The sequence below is a fragment of the Pipistrellus kuhlii genome, unplaced genomic scaffold (assembly GCF_014108245.1).
Source record: "Pipistrellus kuhlii isolate mPipKuh1 unplaced genomic scaffold, mPipKuh1.p scaffold_m20_p_22, whole genome shotgun sequence".
In the NCBI taxonomy this organism is placed as follows: domain Eukaryota; kingdom Metazoa; phylum Chordata; class Mammalia; order Chiroptera; family Vespertilionidae; genus Pipistrellus; species Pipistrellus kuhlii.
In genome coordinates, this window is record NW_023425521.1 from 10,889,783 (window position 1) to 10,911,670 (window position 21,888).

General features: G+C 37.4%; 2 protein-coding genes across 12 annotated transcripts in view; both read left to right on the top strand.

The window, feature by feature from the left end:
• The window catches only part of MED13 (mediator complex subunit 13), a 90,229-nt gene extending 82,000 nt beyond the window's left edge, over positions 1–8,229 (top strand). For 7 of the 8 annotated variants that reach the window (XM_036451411.1, XM_036451410.1, XM_036451412.1 and 4 more), the window contains 4 exons: positions 1,249–1,391; positions 3,217–3,390; positions 4,296–4,396; positions 4,916–8,229. In XM_036451411.1, the coding sequence (XP_036307304.1) occupies positions 1,249–1,391; positions 3,217–3,390; positions 4,296–4,396; positions 4,916–5,048 (551 nt within the window). In that variant the 3' untranslated portion in view covers positions 5,049–8,229. Of the gene's footprint in view, positions 1–1,248; positions 1,392–3,216; positions 3,391–4,295; positions 4,397–4,915 lie in introns of those variants that run through there. The other variant, XM_036451413.2, reaches the window with a different exon arrangement.
• A 5,756-nt stretch (positions 8,230–13,985) lies between these two features.
• Positions 13,986–21,888, top strand: part of INTS2 (integrator complex subunit 2) — a 37,435-nt gene continuing 29,532 nt past the window's right edge. For 2 of the 4 annotated variants that reach the window (XM_036451415.2, XM_036451421.2), the window contains exons 1-7: positions 14,045–14,102; positions 15,280–15,586; positions 16,463–16,601; positions 18,275–18,377; positions 19,180–19,293; positions 20,799–20,929; positions 21,169–21,342. In XM_036451415.2, coding sequence (XP_036307308.1) covers positions 14,093–14,102; positions 15,280–15,586; positions 16,463–16,601; positions 18,275–18,377; positions 19,180–19,293; positions 20,799–20,929; positions 21,169–21,342 — 978 coding nt within the window. In that variant the 5' untranslated portion in view covers positions 14,045–14,092. Of the gene's footprint in view, positions 14,117–15,279; positions 15,587–16,462; positions 16,602–18,274; positions 18,378–19,179; positions 19,294–20,798; positions 20,930–21,168; positions 21,343–21,888 lie in introns of all 4 variants that reach the window. The other 2 variants (XM_036451417.2, XM_036451416.2) reach the window with 2 other exon arrangements.

The window sequence follows — 21,888 nt, forward strand, 5'->3', positions numbered from 1 at the left end:
ATTTATAGTTTGCATTTGAGTAGAAGAAGAAAAATACACGATACTCCATTGTTGCTCTGATTTACCCTAGAAAAGGGCACATTTTTAAAGTCACAGTATAGGTATTAATTATTCTATTTTGTGTGTGTGTGTGTGTGTGTGTGTGTGTGTGTGTGCGCGCGCGCGTGCGCGCATTATAACAATAATTTGAATGTTTTGCTTAATAGTAAAGAATAATGAATAGTGTCATTTTAAATCTTAATTTTCAGCATATTGTATTTACTCTAAGTTTCCTATTGCTGCTGTAACAAATTACCACAGGCTTAGTGGCTTAAAATGACACACACTTATCTTAGAATTTTTGAAGTCAGAAGTTCTACTGGACTCAAGTCAAAGAAGTCTGCAGGGTTGGTTCTCTCTGGTATCTCTAAGGGACAGTCTGTTTCCTTGCCTTTGCCAGCTTTAAAGACCACTTGCATCTCTTGCTCATGGCCCTTATTTCCATCTTCAACACCAGCAGTATAATATTAGCATATCTCCTTCATTGACTACCCCTAGTGCCTCCCTGATATTAGGGCCCCTGTGATTCCAAGGACCACCTAAATACACATGATTTACCTCCCCCTTTCAAGATCCTTAGCTGGATTGTATCTTGTGAAATGTTTTAAAAAATATATTTTTATCGGTTTCAGAGAGAGGGGGAGAGAGAAATATCAGCGATGAGAAAAAATCATTGATCAGCTGCCTCCTACACACCTCCTACTGGGGATCCAGCATGAAACCCGGCATATACCCTGACTGGGAATCAAACCATGACCTCCTGATTCATGGGTTGAAGCTCAATCACTGAGCTCCACCAGTGGGGCTGCATAATTATTATTATTTTTAAAAAATATATATTTTAATTGATTTTTTTACAGAGAGGAAGGGAGAGGAGAGAGAGCTAGAAACATCGATGAGAGAGAAACATTGACCAGCTGCCTCCTGCGCACCCCCTACCAGGGATGTGCCTGCAACCATTCATTGTACATGCCCTTGACCGGAATCGAACCTGGGACCTTTCAGTTCACAGATCGATGCTCTATCCACTGAGCCAAACCAGTTTCAGCTGCATAATTATTTTTATGTATAATTATTTATATGGCTCTCAGCACAATAATTGACACATGGGAGGCACTCAGTAGATGTTGGTTAAATTGATTTTAACTCTCCTGTAAATAACCTTGAAATGAAAAATTGAGTATTTAATATTTTTTCTTTCTCTTATAGCAGATGGAATGGGTTTCTTTGATTTGTTAGACACAGCAGACGATCTTGACCCTGATATCATTAATATTCTTCCTGCCTCTCCAACGGGGTCTCCTGTACATTCTCCAGGATCTCATTACCCCCATGGAGGTGATGCTGGAAAGGTAACCCCATTGTAAAAGTTCAGTTTATCCAAATGTTATTCATTAACTTAGTAATGAATGGATTCATGAAATAGAGCCCTGTTTTTTCCTTGTTTAATTTAGCAAATAGTGAAATTAACAGTACATTCATGTATTTCTCTTCTCTGAATTATACAATATTAAGGGGAGAGGGGCCTCTGTGGCTCTGCTTTTCCTGACTTCATATTTTCTAGACTACTTTACATTAATCCTTCTTTTGTATTTTTCCTGCCAGTTCACCATAGCTTCTGCTCAAGTCTAGGACTGGATTATCTGAGAATCAGTATTGTTCTATGAACTGATATTCATATCAGGGCTGTGACAAGCAACATAATAGAAATACTAATTTTCTCATAACAGAAAAAACACTGACTACCTTGCCTCCCAAACTCTGTTTATTTTTAGCAGACTATTTTCTCTTTCTGTTTGACCTGAAAACTGATTGGGCCTCATTTGAATTACATCTTTAAGTGAAATTATATGTAGTGGTGGTTTGACTATTTTAGTATGTATATGTTTAGAACCTGCCTCTTAAAAATGAAGATCTTTGTCCAGTCTTCTTACTTTGCATTCTTTCCTGCTTTCTTTAACTTGGGGGGAAAAAATGAGATTATTAAAAAAATTATATGAGATGCCGAAATCGGTTTGGCTCAATGGATAGAGCGTCGGCCTGCAGACTAAAAGGTCCCAGGTTCTATTCCAGTCAAGGGCATGTACCTTGGTTGCCGGCACATCCCCAGTAGGGGGGGGGGGAGGGTGCAAGAGGCAGCTGATTGATGATTCTCTCTCATCGATGTTTCTAGCTTAATTCAATAAAATATATTAAAATATATATATATATATATTAGAAAAAGCACCAGTAATCTCACCACTTTAATAAGACCATTTTTACTTTTAGCAAATTAGCTTCCACATGTATTTATAGTATAGCTTTCAAGAACTATTTCAGCTTTGTAACATTGTATTGTTGTTTTAGCATAATTTGTTATATCATTCCCAAATGTTGGACATTGAGGTTATTTTTTTTCTGTTATAGGCAATTTTGCAATGAACATCTTTATGCAAATAATTTTTCTTTTCACCTATTGCCTTAAAATGAATACCAAGAAATACATTTGACTAATCCAAAGGCTATGAGCATCACTTAGTAGAGTCTCTTCATGTTGTCATATGCTTTTCAAAACATTCTTAATTGTATTTTATAGGTATTGCTAGATGAACAAAGTTAAATTTTAATCCACCTTTTGGATGGGGGTGTGGTGGTCAGGAATTAGTTGAGGAAGTTTTAGAAAATACAGAAATTTCATTGATCATGTTGTATATTTAGGTCAGTTACTAAGATTTATACACACACAAACTCTGAACATATTTCCTTATGCAACTGTTAAAACTCATTCTTTTAATGGTATTATTAATTATGATACTCTTACTAATAAGTCCTAGAAATTTTTAAAAATATCCTTCAGCATTTAAAAAAATTGAAGTAATTGATTTCCATGAGCCATTCTGTATTTATTTATTTAAAAATGTATTTTATTGATTTTTTTACAGAGAGTAAGAGAGATAGAGAGTTAGAAACATCGATGATAGAGAAACATTGATTAGCTGCCTCTTGCACACCCCCTACTGGGGATGTGCCTGCCACCAAGGTACATGCCCTTGACCGGAATCAAACCTGGGACTTTTCAGTCCGCAGACCGACACTCTATCCACTGAGCCAAACTGGTTCTGGCAGTCATTCTGTATTTATATCTAATGCCTAGATATATCAAATGAACTAACACACTTTTAATTTTGTCTTTTTAAGGGTCAGGGTACTGATCGGCTACTTTCAACAGAGTCTCATGATGAAGTAACTAATATTCTTCAGCAACCATTGGCCCTTGGTTACTTTGTATCAACTGCCAAAGCGGGTCCGTTACCTGACTGGTTCTGGTCAGCATGTCCTCAAGCACAATATCAGTGTCCCCTTTTTCTTAAGGTATTGCCATTTCTATGATAGTTCCCAAATAATGCTAACTGTTGGTTTACATCCTGAGAAATATATAAAAGTGGCTTTTTGAAACCTTTTAGCTTTTGTCTAAGGTCTTAAATGCATTGCCACATTTGATTTTATACAAGATCACCAAGAGAATTATCTCATTATGAAATAACTCTAATTTTTAAATTCATACTAAGTTTGAACTTTTTTTTTAAATTTGAATTTTTAGTCTTAAACTTCTAGACCCTTGCTCACATTATTATTATATTATGATTATTCTTAAATAATTCATTATTGTTAAACTTGTATTACTTTTAAAAGCATATCTGAAGTTTAAGCTGGGGAGAAAACTTACGTTACCAGAATTTGGTTTTCAAGACAAAATAAATCTGTTGGATTTTTCAAGTATCTCCTTGTTCTTGCCTTGACTATTCCAAATCTGTCTTCCTATAGTTTTAAAATAAAGAAGTTATTTTAACTAAGCAAAAAATATATATATATATATTTATAACTTTATAAGTAAAATATTTGCATATGCTTACTCCTGTTAACTTCTTTCAGTGCTACATCTAGGTCTTTATAGGCTTAAGTTCTATGTAACCTAGATAGAGACTGTACTGAGGCTTATCAGTTCAGTGCTTTCTTAAACATTTACTTTACCCTTATAGGCAGTTTACACTTAGAAAATCATTGGAAATCTTTTTTTTTTTTTTTAAGATTGTGTCTAAAAACAAAGCTGAAGAGAAGGAAGTAAGATTTGATATAAATTACTACTACTGTAATGAATTAAACAAAAATAAGCATTCTTATATTCCTTACATAGGTCTAAAATGTATCTCATCAAGGCAGGCACCTTGATTTTTTTCCTTTGGCTGATATCCTGTTACTTTTCTTGTTATTTTTAGGCCTCTTTGCACCTCCATGTGCCTTCAGTGCAATCTGACGAGCTGCTTCACAGTAAAGACTCCCACCCACTTGACTCAAATCAGACTTCAGATGTCCTCAGGTACAGCTCTTTTTACCATCAGGTGTTCTCTCCAGGATTGATCCTTACATATTTTTTCGGGTCTCAAGATAAATGATACCATTCAGAATGAGTGCTTTTTCTTGCTAACACACTGTGATCTACTTTTGAGAGTAATTTTTATGAATTACTTTAATCTTCCCAAGGACTCACTATTCTATAACTTCCATTTTTTTTTAATGTTTTTATTGATTTCAGAGAGAGGAAAGAAGAGGAAGAGAGGGGTGGAAACATTTATAATGAAAGATAATTGGCTGCTTTCTTAACGACCTCTACTGGGGATCAAGCCCAAAACCTAGGCATATGCCATGACCAGGAATCGAACCATGACTTTCCGGTTCATTGGTCAACACTCAACCACCAAGCCACACTGGCTGGGTCCTTCTTTTTTTTTTTTTAAGTTACTTTGAATCTTACTAATAAATGCCATAATTTGGAAACTGCTCCCAAAATCTACAGTATAAATAAATACATGACTTAAATAGTTTATTTGCTTTCCAGGTTTGTTTTGGAACAGTACAATGCACTCTCCTGGCTAACCTGTGACCCTGCAATCCAGGACAGACGCTCATGTCTCCCAATTCATTTTGTGGTGCTGAATCAGTTATATAACTTTATCATGAATATGCTGTGATCTTCATTTGATGGAACTGTGCGAGAAAATAACAAGGAAAAAAAGACATTTGCTGCAAGATTAAGTTACAGTTATCTTCTCACTGAAAGTCATTTGTGATAGGGTCTAAATCTTATTACTTCAACAAATATTGTTTTGACTTGGGGGGAGGGGCTATAATCCTGCTATTTTTCATTGACTATATTGAACTCTTTAGGGTGATGACTGATCATACAAAACGTATTATAACATTTTCGTAGCAAAATTAACCTTTTTTTTTTTCCCCAGTCACAGTATTTGTGAAGAGTAATGAGCCATAGTACCCAGTCATGTTAAATGAATAATAAAAGCATGGAGAGGAAACAAGGAACAATGAATTTTAACATATGGTTTCAGAACATCAAGATGTTCTTGTATTGGAGTATAGTATCTAGTATTCAAAATGCCTGCATCTCTTATTTATTGTAAGTTTTTAAATGTATAAATTGTCTTATATTTCTTAACCTCTTTTATAAAAATTTTCCTAGAAGGTTTATACTGCCTTCTTGCTTTAAAGCAATTGGTCTAAAATATATGTAATCGTCTTAATTAAAAAGTTGCAGTAGGGTTGCTTTTAGAGTATTATTTTTTTGTAAGGGGTGGGTGGGACAGTAAATTTGTATTGTCTTGATGTACAGTTTAATGGGAATAGAGGGGGAATAATGTCCATACCATTGTGTGTGGAGGATTTACAGCTAAGCTGTAGTTGCAGAGTACATGTACAGTAATGAAGTTCACTGTGTTTATAAATTGAAAAGGTACCAGGTCTTACAGCATTTTATATATCACACCTTTACAGAATAACATGATGGCAATATACAAAGTGATATTGTTAAGTGGTTTAACGTAGAATAAAATAAGAAATCTTCAGTTATATTTTGTACTATGGTTTAGGGCTATGACTAATATTTCAGGCCATTTCCAGTGGGAAAAAAACTTAGTTTTACAAGAAAAACATTTGCTACTGAATGCTTAAACTAATTTTGGTGTTTCATGTTACATGCTTAAATTTTTTTCAGTTTTAACAGTGGCACATCTAGGCATGGGAATATTAATTATGAAAATTATCTTCAGGATCTGCTATAAGGTTGAAATTTAGCCCAGCTCTAGGCATTTTACAAATTATTTTAAGAGCAGTCACTCTTGATGGTTTGACTTTTTTTTTATTATTAAATTAAAGATTGGGAATGTGTGTGAGAGTATGCATATGTATGGGTGTGTGTGTGCGATCAAACTGTGGTGTAAATAGATTCTCAGTGAATTCTGGTATTCAGACTCTATTTCACTAGTTAAAAACCATTTTCTAAACTTAATCTGTTTGTTTCCCCTTTGCCTTTTATTTATTTAATTTTCTTGGTTTGGAGATGACAGTCCCAAACACCAGAGTCTGTACTTTCTATAACACAGTTCAGATTAAGGCAGGACATATGTCAAGGAGGTTCTCACCTCCCTAAAGAAGGGACTTGAATTTTAGGGACTTTAATTCACCCCTTCCTTCGATACAGCTTTCCCCTTCTTGTTTGCACATGCCAAGATAATTGCTTCTATGCAGGCTTTACCCCCTTGGAAAACCCTTTCTACAGTGCTGCTCACAAGAGAGTCCAAGTTAGCCTCCTACCTGTGCTGCTGACTTGAATTCACAGTCGCCAAGTCTACCTTTCTTTCTTGGAAACAGTCTAGCAAAATTCCAGATTTGTAAGTTCACTGATTCTCTACAAGGACAAAATCAATTGTATTTACAAAGCAGTAATTCGGTATTTTTATTTTATTTTATTTTTTACTGAAATATGTTTTGTAAATTCTATATGCTTAGCTTAAATATCACTTTCTTATGAACAGTATAACTTCTTCAAATTGTGTATATTAAAACATTAAGTCTTTTTTCTATAAAGAAAACAATTAATGACAAAGATTTATCAATCATTTTTTCAAAATTATGCAATCCCAATGGTCAGCATATTTTGAAATTAAAATTTAAAGATCACATCTCTGCATTCATTTTTAAATTATGCTAACACAGTAAGGATTATGTTGCATGTTTATTCTATACTTTAAAAAAAAACTTGTCTGAGATTTGAAGGAAAAGATGCTTATTTGGAATTTCTATAAAAAGAGTATCCTTTTTTATATACTTAGCACAATAGTAACTTTTAAAAATAGAAGCTATATTCTAAGTTGTTTAAAATTACTAGCTTTTAGTAACCACATCTCAGTTTGAAAATAGATTTTTAAAAATTATTCCCTGACAGTTTCTTTTATATGGAGCCATAAGGAATGAACCCAGTATACAATTCCTTTTTATTTGGGAATCAGGGAGTAGTTCCAAATATACAGGATTTACTGATGTGTTTTTCTTCCTTTCATATATAAGTTCACACTCAAATAGAAAATTATTAAATAGCCATTAGAAAAGGTCAGGAGACTTATTTTGAAGAAGAAAAAAAAAGCCTTTTATGCAGGATGATGGATCTTACTAGTACTTACTAGTAAGGAGTACTTACTAATGTACTGCCACAGACAAGTGTAGGCTGTTTTGTTTTGTTTAAATAGGTAAGCAAAATAATATGCTTTATACCAGTTGATCAGCAACACCTTGACTTCCTTGTTACAATGCTAATATCTGTTTTTTTGTGCTGTTATCCATTATAAAGCAGGGTGGAATTTCAGTATTTTGGCATTTAAAAAGATTACTTATATAATTTCTGCTTCCAGCCAGTCAGAAACATCTAGCCATACCTTTCTTATGCAAGCCATTCAGTTATCAGGACTGTGAATTAACACTGTATGAATAAATTTCTGTACACCTTATTGTTTGGCCAGAAGGCCACCAAGTGTACTTATATGTAATCCTTAAATTTTAAAGTAGTTGTAATTTTTAATCTTTCTAAACTTTTCTTAAACCACTAAAATTAAGCTCTTACTACTTAGTCAACTATCCTCAGCTGTATTCCTACTCAATTGTCAGTACGGCACAGATTACTGTATTAAAATATTCTCCTTTTGTCTTCATATTTACCTTCTGAGGTAACTTTTTTAACTTAATGTGTTACTACAAAGATTTGCAGATCTTTAATCAAGCACTATGTTAATACTGTAATATCAAAATACTATGTTGCATTATTTAAAATGTTCAAATTGAATACATTAAAAGGAAGTTTTTAAATGCTGTTGCATCATATAATTTGCCTCTCATCCACTATGGCATTGAATATCAGTCTATTAATACATTTAATGTGCATGAGTGATGTTTTAGTCTGTTTTCCTCTTAAGATTTTAGTTTGTCTAACTTAAAGAAAAATGTTTTTGACATACATTTTTTTGCCCCATCCCCCAAATCAGCTGGAAATCTTAACCTTTTGGGGTTTTCTTGGTGTTTTAATGGGCCCAGAACTGTGGTTTAACTTTATATATATATATATATATATATATATATATATATATATATATATATATATATATATATGTTTTCTTTTTTGTGGAGTATGAACTAAAAAACTGGATTTGGGACCTAAAATACTCCTCAGGTTGATGTGTTCATAAAGTTTTAAAATAGCTTTAGTTTTCAAAGTAAACTGGATTTGTGGACCTTACAGTTACTGAATTTAAACTACAAATTGTAACATCATTACTGGACATGTGTCAGCATCAACTCAAAATAGCTTGGTCACTTTATGAAGGAGCGTTTTAAAGTTGTTTAGCAGTGACAATATGGTTCAATTGCTTTTTTTTTTTTTTAATGTGACATAAAAGAATAAGGAACAAACACTATTGCTGCCGAATGCCATAACACTGAGTTGTATAAATTGTGATTGAGGAAATTAAAAGGTTTATACTTTTAAAAAAACACACAAAAAAACAAAACTTCAAATGGAATAAATTATTCATGAAGCCTTCATTGTGGTGTCTCATTCTGTTGAAAATATCTCCAAAGTTTGTGTGAAAATCAGGAGTAGTATTACTTTTTTGGTCATTTATAAATGGAAAGGAGCAACCTAAAAACTGATTAATGGACTTTTAACTTCTCCATCCTAAGTATTTTATTTTTTTGTTAATCCTCACCCAAGGATATCTTTTTCCATTGCTTTTTAGAGAGAGGAAGGGAAGGAGGAGGGGCGGGAGGAGAGAGAGAGAGAGATCCATTAGTGGCCTCCCATATGCATCTGGGAGGGAACTTGAAACCCAGGTGTGTGCCCCTTGATGAGGAATTGGACCTGCACTCCTTTGGTGTGAGAGCCTACCCTCTAACCACCAGATCACACTGGCCAGGGCTGAAGTATTTTATTTTTAGAAAATATTTTAATCATATATCAAAGTTAAATAAATGTATAGGAAAATTATATATATACACGTGCATCCTAATTCCTTTCAGACTGATTAGTTAAATATTAGTTTTCTAGTTGAAAGAAGTTACCTTCAAATATTTAAAGCATAGCTCTGTCATATTTTTTTTTAAAATCAAATATTTTAGAAACAAGATTGTTATTCAGATATAAACAATCCATTAAAAATAGCTCTAACCTTTTTTGTTCTCTGTCCATTCTGTCTAAGCAACTATCCTATATAATAAAAGGGCAATATGCAAATTGCCTGGAAAGTGGAATGACCAGAACACCTGCAGCCCCTTGCCCCAACCAGCCTGCCCCTGATGGTGACCATCGGGGACAGGCTGGCTGGACCCCACTAGTACACAAGTTCGTGCACTGGGCCTCTAGCCATATATATTTAAAGCCTAATACACAAATTGACTGAACAACCAGTGGAACAGCGGTTGCTATGATGCGCACTTCCCATCGGGGGCAAACGCTCAATGCAGGAGCTGCCCCGGCCCCAGGCCAGCCATGGTTGCCAGCAGGGGCCGGGTCCACCGCAGAGGGAGGTGATCTGTGGTGGCAGCAGAGCAGGGTGATCAGGGGGTGGGGCTGGCTGACGAGCTTGTGGTGCTGTCCCGATTGCCCAGCTGATCACCTCCAAGACGGGTGCCAGTCATCCCATAGAGGGAGGAGACATGGGATGCAGGGGTGGGGGAGGGGAAGGGAGGCAGTGAGTGGGTGGTGCCAGGCCAGCCAAGGCAGGTGTCAGTGGGGGCTCTGATTGGCTTTGATTGCTGACCAGGCCTAGGGATCCTACCTGTGCATGAGTTTTGTGCACCGGGTCTCTAGTTTTAAACATTTTTTTGTCAAACTTAAGCTAAGGACAAATTCCAAAATTTTCATTTTAAAACAGTTTCTGCCAGCAGAATTTTAAAAATAATTCTTTAAAAGGATGTGTATATTATGTTGTCGCAACTTTTATTTTCTGTCTCACAGTTTATTTTTTTACTATAATTTAGTCCCATGGTTGGCAAACTGCAGCTCTTTGGTCCCTTGAGTGTGGCTCTTCCACAAAATACCACGGCCTGGGCAAGTCTATTTTGAAGAAGTGACATTAAAAGAAGTTTGCCAAAACCTGTTTTGCTCAGTGGATAGAGCGTCAGTCTGTGGACTGGGGGGTCCCGGGTTCGATTCTGGTCAGGGGCATATGCATTGGTTGCGGGCACATCCCCAGTAGGGGGTGTGCAAGAGGCAACTGGTCGATGTTTCTCTCTCATCGACATTTTTAGCTCTATCTCTCTCCCTCTCTGTAAAAAATCAATAAAATATATTTTAAAAATAAAATAAAAATCAACACTATTCCCAAATAGGAAAGTGTTTTAGAGGTTGAGATGATTTCTTTATTTTACTTTTATTGAATTTATTGGGGTGACATTGGTTAATAAAGTAGTTGAGTGATTTTTTAAAAAAATATTGATTTTTTTTTTTATAGAGATGAAGAGAGAGGGAGAGTTAGAAACATTGATGAGAGAGAAACATTGGTCAGCTGCCTTTTGTACACCCCCTACTGGGGATGTGACCACAACCAAGGTACATGCCCTTGACCAGAATCGAACCTGGGACCTGATTTCAGTCCACAGGCCGATGCTCTATCCACTGAGCCAAACCGGTTTTGGCATCTTAATAGTTGAAAATCATAACCAAAGAGGCTTGGTTGGTGGAAGCTATATCAATCTGGAGATCTCTAATGCTATACTATAGAACCTTGGCTGGTTCTATATCAACATCTATCCATAAAATTGATAAAAATATGAACTGTTTGCCAAAGCAAGTAGCCAGGTTAGAAGGAAATCAAAACATCTCTACAGGTTGAAACAATGGAAGAAATCTTGCAAGATAAAAGAGGCTCATTGAGGAAATTCTTTTACTTTTGAAATTCTGTGATTCTATTTCCAAAGAACATTGGTCCTTCTTTAAATACCTTCGTCTTCTAACTTTTTGAAGTTTAATTACTCAACAATAATCTACATCAAAGCACCCAGTATTCCTGAAACATAGTAGGTAATGTCTTTTTGTTTCTCTGCCCCTGATCCCCGGTCTGATTAAAAATAGCTCAAGTAGAAAACAGTCAAAGCAAGCCAGTCAGAGGTTTCTTTCATTGAGGAAGGATCTTCTCTTTCAACTTAAAAGTATAGGAACCACAGCATGCATGTTTAATCAAACCTAAGACACCAGCATTTGTAAGCCATGATTATTTTATGTGTCACTAAAAATGCTGCCAGGTACAATTTAATACTTGACTTTAAGACATCCCAATTTCAGAGAGATTAAAATGTGAAAGAAGAACTCACAGAATTCATGAAATATATTTTTGTATGAACAAATGGTAACGAACCTCAGTGCTACATTGGTCTAAAATGGGGATTATAATTATAATCACAAAAGGGTGAAGTAAAGATATGAGAATCTCCACTGATAATCTAAGATTTTTTTTATTTTTTTTATTTTTTTAAATTGATATTTTTTGGTACAGAGAGGAAGGGAGAGAGATAGAGAGTTAGAAACATCGATGAGAGAGAGTCATCGATCAGCTGCCTCTTGCACACCCCCTACAGGGGATATGCCCGCAACCATGGTACATGCCCTTGACCGGAATCGAACCCAGGTCCCTTCAGTCCCCAAGCCGACGCTCTATCCATTGAGCCAAACCGGTCCCAGCTAAGGTTTTGTGTTTTATAGGCAACTAAATGGGCTAATTTGTAGCATTATTTGCCATACTAGAAGTTTCTGAATCTGCCTAATTGAACATGTGGGCTGCAACACCTTTATAAATTGTGGTATAGTTAGATAATCGACCTCAGAGAAAGCAGCTCTAAAACTCGAAAGTTCAGGAGTCTTTTTTACTAGGGTGCCTGTGTTCCTGTGTGATTGTCAAAATGATTTCATTGGCAAGCACTGCAATATAGATTTGAAAGACTTGCTGACTAAGTGGATATTTGGGGGAGAGGCTGGAGTCTAGGGTGACTTACATGTTTCTGGTTTGAGCAACTCTGGGTGGTGGTGATACTGAGATTAGAATTGGAAGAGAAGAAAAAAGGGAACTTAAATGTCGGTACTTGTCCCCATCACACTAGCTATTTTGTTCAGGCTAAACATGATTTGCTGTTTCCTGTTGATGAAGATGGATCTGCGTGTTGTCTCTCTGTTAATGATTTCAGGATCATAAACAATTAGATTTAAAGAGATCTTAAAAATCAATTTACATACACCTGCTCTTCTATTGTTCCCCCAAATCAGTGTTTGAAATAACTATCCAAGGAGATTAAATTGCTTAACCTCTCAATTTCCACAATTTTAAAATGGAGATTATCTACCTCAGAATTAAATCTGATAATAGAGATAAAGCACCAGTGCCTAGTAAGTGTTCAATAAATAACTCCTTAATAAATATTAGCTTAAAAATAACAATATTGTACAGTTGTGAAATAAATTTGTATGTAGAGACCAGCAATTTAAAGTAGAATGGGATACATTACATGTAGTATGTGTATTACTTCATAAGGTGCCTGTTTCTATTTAAATGTGGGTTCATATGCATATGTGTGTTTTGAGGCACGATATGAAATGTATTACTGTGGAACAGGTGGAAAAAAGTCTGAGAAACACCGCAACACAATTAGTTCTTGCTTTAAAGATTTTTTCATGTTGAAAGATTATTATTATTATTATATTAGTGTTGTTAAGAACCCGGGGATATTTTCTCCCCATTGATTTTCAAAGGGAGGGAGGGAGGGAAACATCCATGTGATAGACACATTGACTGGTTGCATCCCACACTCGCCTAGGGGGTGGAAGCCCCAACCCAGGTACGTGCCCTGGAAATGAATCCCACCTGCGACCCCTGGTGTGTGGGCAGGCACACTAACCATCGAGCAACCCGGCCGGAGCATAGACCTTATTTTTAAAGAGACCACCTCTCCGTCAAAGCCTTGGCAACTATAAAGCACTGTCTGTCAAATATTTTCGTTTACAACTCCTAGCACAATGTTTTGTAAATAGAAGGTGCTGAACCAGGCACTTAGAGATAGTATGAAACATACAGAGTGTTTTAGAAAGTTCTGAATCTTTCCTGGGGGACCAGTGTTCTTTGAGTTGTTGCAAGTTTTGGACCCTCTTTGCAGAAGACACGCCACGCAGCTCGCAATTCCTGCCGATTCCAGGGAATTCCCGAATCTCCATCGCGCTCTAAAGACCCACAGACCCTAACTTAGGAACCCTGAGATGAGAGGTTTCCCTTCTGACTGTGTGTGAGGAGAGAGAAGGAAGGCTCGGGATGAGATGACTTTTTAAACTCTCCTACAAACCCTAGGATTCTAGAACTTTGGTGCAGGGAGGGCAGAGGCAGCGATGGGAGAAGTACAGTCTGTTCGGTTCCAAGAACAGCGGGGACAACCCTAACGCTGCTTTTAACTACGTGAAGCCACGTGAAGCCGAAACTGCAGTTCGAAGGGGCCCAGTGACCCGGCGGGCAGAGCCTGGAAAACACTGACGATGAGTTCCAAACCCTCCGGAGGGGAAAGTGGGCGGGGCCAGCGGGGGAAGGGGCGGGGCCGCGCACGCGCACCGCGCCGTCCGCGCCGCCGTCTCCGGGTTTCCTCTCGCCTCCGCTCTTCCTCTCAACCCACTACGGTGGCCGACCGGAGCCAGACGCTTGGGATGAATGAAGGCGCTGGGGTGCAGGTTGAAACAGTCTCCTCCTCTTTCTGCTCCCTTCAGCCCGGGTTCTGCCATTTACGCGGAGACCCCATCCAGCCCACCCCCCCCCTCGCACCGCTGACCCGGTTGACCCCGGCATCAGACTTCGGGGTGCCCAGGGTGACTCAGAGCACAGCTAGGGTCGGGGGAGCCCAGTGATCGCCTAGGCCCGACTTCGGACCGCGCTCTCGATTTCTGCCGCGCCCCGCTTGTAGGACGCGGACGCGGGCGGGACCCCGGGAGGTTGGAGGGTGTATCGGAAGCTCTGAAGTTGCCGCGTCTCGGACCCCAGCGCGTCGCCGGGCCCCGGTGGGCAGCCGGCCAGCGTCTCTCAGCCCGAGGGGCTGGCTGGTTCTCGTTCCCCCGGGGCGAGACCTAGGAGCACACAGGGCACCTCTCCGCTCCCTCAGCCCGCCCCTCTGGGAGAAGCCAGCTCCTCCTGCTGAAGAGCGAAGCAGCGTTTCTGCCCGCGACTCTTACCCATGATGGCCCTGTCTTTTATTATTTTTTTATTTTTTTTAATGGCTCTGCTTACTCCTGAGGACTGAGAAGTGCCCAAGTGGGACTCATCTGTCTCCCATAGCGAATTGCACCTCCCACCTCCACAGCTGGTGTTTACCCAGGGGACACGGGATAGTTAGTGTTCAGGCCTCCGGAGTTTTGAATCTGACATTGCTTTTGGCTACTGAGGCCATTTACCAATGCCGACACCCGGAGTGTGGGAAGCGAAGCCTGACATTCTTTAACCTGTTGGCTAGGCATGTGAGGCAGAAGAGGAGCATTCTTCACCATGCCAATGGTTTATTTTTATTTTACGTGTGGCGCTCATACGACTGGGGCAATGGAGAAGGCTTTGGGCTGAGATATAGCAGATGAGGATTCAGCCTTGGCTTTTGCCACTAACTAGGGATAATACTACGGGCTTGTTACTTAGTCTCTCTGCTTCCTATCCCCGAGGTTAGAGGAGACATTAATATACTATTTTCTTTCTCATTTTCCAGATGGCAATGGAAATGTAGGGAACTGATGGTCACATAGGGGCCTATTAAAGATAAACCACGTTTTTCAGGGTACTTAAAGGGGCATTCATACATGTGGGAGTTACATCCCTACTTTTTTTTTTTTTTTTTTTTTTTTTTTTTAATTAGGACCAACAGTGATAATGACGGAGTGTACAAGCCTTCAGTTTGTCAGCCCATTTGCTTTTGAGGCAATGCAGAAGGTGGATGTTGTTCGTTTGGCATCTTTAAGTGACCCAGAATTAAGACTTCTCCTGCCCTGCTTGGTGCGGATGGCACTCTGTGCTCCTGCTGACCAGAGCCAAAGCTGGGCCCAGGATAAAAAGCTCATTCTTCGCCTTCTCTCTGGAGTGGAAGCTGTCAACTCCATTGTAGCGTTGTTGTCTGTGGACTTCCATGCCTTGGAACAGGATGCCAGCAAAGAGCAGCAGCTTAGGTAATGCTATAATATACATTATGTAGATTGGGACTTACCTGGGCTTGCCAAGGAAGAAGGCATCCACTATCTTTTGGAGCTTTTAGGGCTTTTTATTGGATGCATGCCAAAAAGAGAAGATTGAGAGTCTAAACTTTGGAGAGCATTTTACTTTGTTTTTTCTTTTTCTTTTCTACTTACAGTTAAAGTGCTTTTGAATTTCCATATTATAAAATGTTGTGTAGAGAAGTTTCGATATATACACTATTGTATTCAGTCTACACTGATTAGGCCAGTTACTCCCGGTGGGAACTGGGTAGAGTATGCTCTCCTAGAACAGCGGTCCGCAAACCGAGGCTCTCCAGCCACATGCGGCTCACGGCTCTTTGGCCCCTTGAGTGTGGCTCTTCCACAAAATACGTGTGGGCATGCGCGTACAGTGCGACTGAATCTTCGTGGCCTATGTGCAGAAGTCAGTTATTGGCTCTTAAATGTCAATCGTTGTATTGTTGATATTTGGCTCTGTTGACTGAGTTTGCCGACCACTGCCCTAGAGTAGAAGAATTAATTGGAATCACCCGAGAGGTTTTTTAAGTTTACATTGAACCTCTAAAATTCTCGGCAGAGGTTTTGTTCCTCCCTGCCCATTGTGAATCCAACAGTGTGCCACTGTTGTTAATGGAAATGGGTATTAACTATCATTTGTGATGGAGTCTATACATTGGTTGTAAATTCCTGAAATAAATGGCAAACTAAGTAGTAATTTCATACATTCATGAAATGTATGAATAGAGTCCATATATTCTTTTGTAGATTATTTCAATAAAAGATAACCTTTCTGCTATTTCTATGCCACTGTTCTCATAATTGTTGATTTACACGTTTGTACTTTGTTAGGCATAAACTTGGAGGAGGCACTGGAGAGAGCATCCTGGTATCCCAGCTTCAGCATGGACTAACGTTAGAGTTTGAACACAGTGATTCACCTCGTCGATTGCGTCTTGTGCTTAGTGAGCTGTTGGCAATTATGAACAAGGTACATTCATTTGAATTACAGCTCAAAATATGCATGAAGCAGAGACAAGAAGGCAGGCAGGATGCATCTTCTTCTACACATATTTCTGTTCGTTATATAAGTATGCTCCTTTCAAAGGTTGAAATGCTATTAAATACCTGCCTTAAAGACTTTCTTTCTCTTATTACTGTTTTCTCTCATGTATGACTATTCTGTGTTCTCCAGCATAGGAATTTTTTCTATATGGAGTTTATACAGTAGCTTCTTGACAGTTAGCTAAGCTGACCAAATTTGATTATACCATTATAGGATACAATTTTCCCCCTAAAATGTTGTGTGTATAACTGAAAAATGTACAGTTTCTACAGCCACTGGATGAGTATTAATTACCTCTATATAACAGTGAGTAGGGAATATCAAAGCTGAATTGGATGGAGGGTCCTTGGCTAGCTTTACTTACTAGATGACTGAATTGCTTCTGTACAGTAAAGGCTATTCAACTTCTTGTGCCAGCAAAATGGTAGATTATTTTAGGTTATGGACCTTTGGGTAATTATGGTTAATTGAAACTCTAAATTTTAAATTTGTGAATATCAGGGGTCTATCATACAAAGAACTAAATTAGAACTTCATAGTAAGCTGGGTTAAATGAGATTAGGTCCAAAGTTTTAGGGGAAAAGTTATTTACTGTTAGATTTCAAGGTGAGTTAATTTATAATAAATAAAGTTTTATAAATTGTGGAGGAAAGAAGCCTCCTGAAATTCTATTCTAAATAAAATACTTGATAAGGGGAGAGAGGCTCATCAGTTTTAAAGATATGTTAAAATATCTTTCTATTACAATTATTTTATTCTACTCTCTTCTATTATACGAAAAACTTTAATTTCAACCAGTATTTCTCCTCCATGTTTTTCTCAATAACCTCACTTGATGTCTTTAATTAAAAAAGTGACCTTTCTGTTATGGAAGGCTTCTGGCATATTGGAAATGTGGTGACAAAACTACTGTAAGAAATTTTTTAAAAAGTAGGTACTTTTGTTGACTTAAGGTTTTTTTTGTTTTTTTTTTTTTAATATATTTTATTGATATTTTACAGAGAGGAAGAGAGAGGGATAGAGAGCTAGAAATGTCGACGAAAGAGAAACATCGACCAGCTGCATCTTGCACACCCCCTACCGGGGATGTGCCCGCAACCAATATACATGCCCTTGACCGGAATTGAACCTGGGACCTTTCAGTCCGCAGACCGATGCTCTACCACTGAGCCAAATGGTTTCGGCTTGACTTAAGTTTTTATTCTTTGTTTTTCTCAAAGTTCATTCAGAATTGATCATGAATTTATATTTGTTATGCTACTTTAAGTTTGCACTTTTTTTTTTTTTTTCAGCTACAATTTATATAGGTAGCATTTCTAGTTCATTTCTTTGGATTGTCTTATCTTCAATTCTAGATGTCCTCCAAATATTTATATAGACATAAATTATAGCAACCCATACTGCCATGTCTGAATAATAATTAAGGCAATTGTTAATTGGTTACATTGGTTCAAATTTATGGAATACTGAATATTCTGATGCTGTATATTAATGACATATTAAGAGATGTGTATAAGCTGAACAAATAATTACAAAATTAGTAAGGAATTTGATTAATTACCTAAAATTAATAGAGTTCATATATATATTTAATTTAGGTATCTGATTCCAGTGGAGAATTTTTTATCAAGTCATCTGAGCTGTTCGAGAGTCCAGTCTATTTGGAGGAAGCTGCAGATGTACTTTGTATTTTACAAGCAGGTGCTGTAATGAATGCTAAGATACATTTCAGATATAGTTTTTTGTTAAATGATACAGTATCACTTCTTAACCTGGAAAGTACCCTAAAAAATTAAGTAAAAAATGACTAATAGTATGCTCTGTCTGGTGTAGCTCAGTTGATTGGAGGTCATATCAAAAGGTAACAGATTTTAAACCAATTGTTTCTCTTTTTCTTTCTGCCTCTCCTTCTCCCCCCTCTTTCTCTCAAATCAGTAAAACACATCCTTGGGTGAAAACTAAAAAAAAACCAAAAAAGCCCTGGCCGGTGTGCTCTGTGGTTAGAGCGTCAGCCTGCACATTAAAGGTTTCGAGTTTGATTCCCAGTCAAGGGCACATTCCTTGGTTGTAGGTTCAGTCCTTGGCCCAGGTCAGGGTGTGTGCAGAAGGCAACCAATTGATGTGTATTGCTTACATCGATGTCTCTCTCCCTCTCTCTCTCTTCTCTTCTACCTGCCCCACACTGGGGACCAAGCTCATAAACCCAGGCATGTACCCTGATGGGAAATCGAACTGTGATCTCCTGGTCCATAGGTCAATGCCCAACCATTGATCCACACTGGTCGGGTAGAACTGAGCTATTTTTAATTTTATTTAATTTAGATTTAAATAACCACAAGGGGTTGGTGGTTGTCTTACTGGACACTTCAACTCTAGACTATGAAAAGAAATTGCTTTAATTTAATTTCTTTTAAATGACATCAGTGAAATGTCAAAAGATGTGTAATGTAAATACAATGAAATGTCACTCTTTAGTAGTAACATTGCCTTTGTTTTTTCATAGAGCTCCCTTCGCTGCTTCCTATAGTTGATGTAGCTGAAGCCTTGCTACATGTTAGAAATGGTGCCTGGTTCTTGTGTCTGTTGGTGGCCAATGTTCCTGATAGTTTCAATGAAGGTAAATATAATTTTGAAATGAGAAATTAAAGAAATTTACTTGGGCATGTAAGGACCTCTATTTGAGCTAACAAGAAACATTTATGGGGTTTTATTTGAGATTTTTTTGTCTTTTGAAAGTTTATTAGTGTGCATTAATTTTAGAAATACTGCGTTAAGAGGTTTCAAAATTGCTTTGAGATTAATATTTGAAGTACATGAGCATACAGCAAAATTTTTTTTTGCTATTAGTCACCGGTGCTATAATATCACAATAAAAAATACCAAAGGACTAGAAGATATAATCCCAATGCTCAGGGAGCAAAGAGGAGAGGAGACCTCTATCTGTGAAATAGCCAACGAGCAGTCAGTGCATGGTATCTGTAATCAGAAATACCAGCAAGTAGACCACTGTTTTTTAGCCTTATTGCTATTGGTTTGCAGAAAAGTGTAAGATAGAAATGAAGAAAAATCAATTGAAATTTTTCATGTCTATTTCAAACTACTAGTGATTGAAGATTATTGTTTGGGTCTGAGTGACATAAAAATAAAAACATTGTTGAGTAAGGTAATTTGGGAATTGGGAGCCAAGGAGAAAAAAACACTGGATCTGGGGGTCATAATTTCTAGCTTTGTCAATTATTCTTTATGTGATTGCCATCAAGATACTTCACGTCTGTAAAGTGGAGATTCTGATAATGTTTCTCTTACATTTCTAACAGATTATTACGTGATGCGTAAAAGCCCTTTAGAAGCAGTGTCCTTGCTAATTTTCTGTCTGCTTGTTCTAGTAGTTACTGAGGGAAGGGTGTTGATGTCTCTAGACATAATTGTGGATTTCCTTTCAGTTTGTTGAGCCAGCAACTTGGGCATGTGCCCTGACTGCGAATCGAATTGTGATCTTCTGGTTCATAGGTTGATGCTCAACCCTCACAGCTGCACTGGCTGGGCTTGCCTTCGTTTTTGAAAGATATTTCCATTGGGCATAAAAGTTTAGGTTGGCATTTTATTTTAGCTCTTTCAAGATGTCATTCTGTTCTCTGTGGTAATTTTTATTTTTGTTCTGTATACAATGTTTCTTTTTGCCTCTGGCTATATTTATTTATTTATTGATTGATTGATTCATTCATTCATTCTGGCTACTTTCTTTGTATCACTGGTTTTCAGAAATTTGATTATGATGTGTCTGGATATGACTTCTTTGTGTATATCCTGCTTGGAGATTATTGAGTTTCTCTGGGTTTTTAATTTAATTTTCATAAAATTTGGGGAAATATATTTTTGTCTTCTATTCCCTTTCTCTTTTTGACTCCTTGGTATTGTCCCACAGGTCACTGTGCATATTTTAAGTCTCTTTTTTATTCTTTCCTTTATTTTTACCAGTTTCTTTTACTATGCTTTCAAGTTTCCTAACTCTTTTCTTCTGTAGTGTCTAATCTGCATAAAGTGATTGCTTCTCAAGGCTGAAAATTTTTTTTCTAACTTTACTTACAAAGCTTAAAGTAATAGAGGCTATTGAATGTTCAGTTTGTAGAGGCCTGATCAAAAATGGAGAACGACAGGATGAAGAAAGTCTTGGAGGAAGGCGCAGGACAGATGCCTTATGCTTCTTATGTAAAATGAACCCTTCTCAGGCCCTCAAGGTCCGAGGCATGGTGGTAAGAGGTCTTATTTTTATGAGACAAAAGACCTTATATGAGGACCAGAAACTCTTCCCAAGATGTTTTGGAATCGTGTAGAAAGTTATAATTGTATCCTGGTTGTATTAGCTTCCTCTCTGGGTTTTTATGTTTGTGATACTACTTCTTCCTCTAAACTTTAGAGCCTTTAGATTCTGAAGCATCCTGGCTCTTTTCCTTAAGATACTGAGTTCATTTTGTCTTCTTTGCTGTGTTAGGTGGAAGAATGTCACTTGCCAGGCCTTGGAGTAGCTTTGACGTTGGATCATACTAAAAATGAAGTCAGTGAAGATGGAGTGACTGACTTGGTTTGTTTTGTTAGTGGGTTGCTTCTTGGAACAAATGCGAAAGTCCGGACTTGGTTTGGAACTTTTATCCGAAATGGACAACAGGTGAGGGATAAATATCTGTATAAGTTAAGGGTCAGGATATTTTGGCAGTTAGTAAAAGAGGAAGAAACACTTTGAGAATGATGTCATTAGACCAGTGGTTCTCCAGTTTCTTAGCTCAGGACCGTCTTAACATTAAAAAAAAAAAATCATTGAAGATACCAAAGAGCTTTTGTTTATGTGCTTTCATCTATTGCTACTTATCAGATTACAAATGAAAACAAATATTTGAAATATTTATTTAAAAATGATAATCTATTCAGTATGAGCATAACATTTTTTTAATGAAAAATAGCCATATTTTCCAAAATAAAAAAAAATTGAGAGTGGTGGTGTTTTACATTTTTGCAACTCTCTTTAATGTCTGGCTTCATAGAAACTGTTGGAGAACTGCACTATAATAGTAAATAGTAATTGTAAAAATAATAGTAGAAAAGGCTAATAATGTCTTAGTATTATTAACTAGTTAACTGCCATGATGTTTTGAATTTAATTTAAAAAGGTCTGCCACTTGCATCTACAGATGTTTATGGCATACAAATGGTTAAG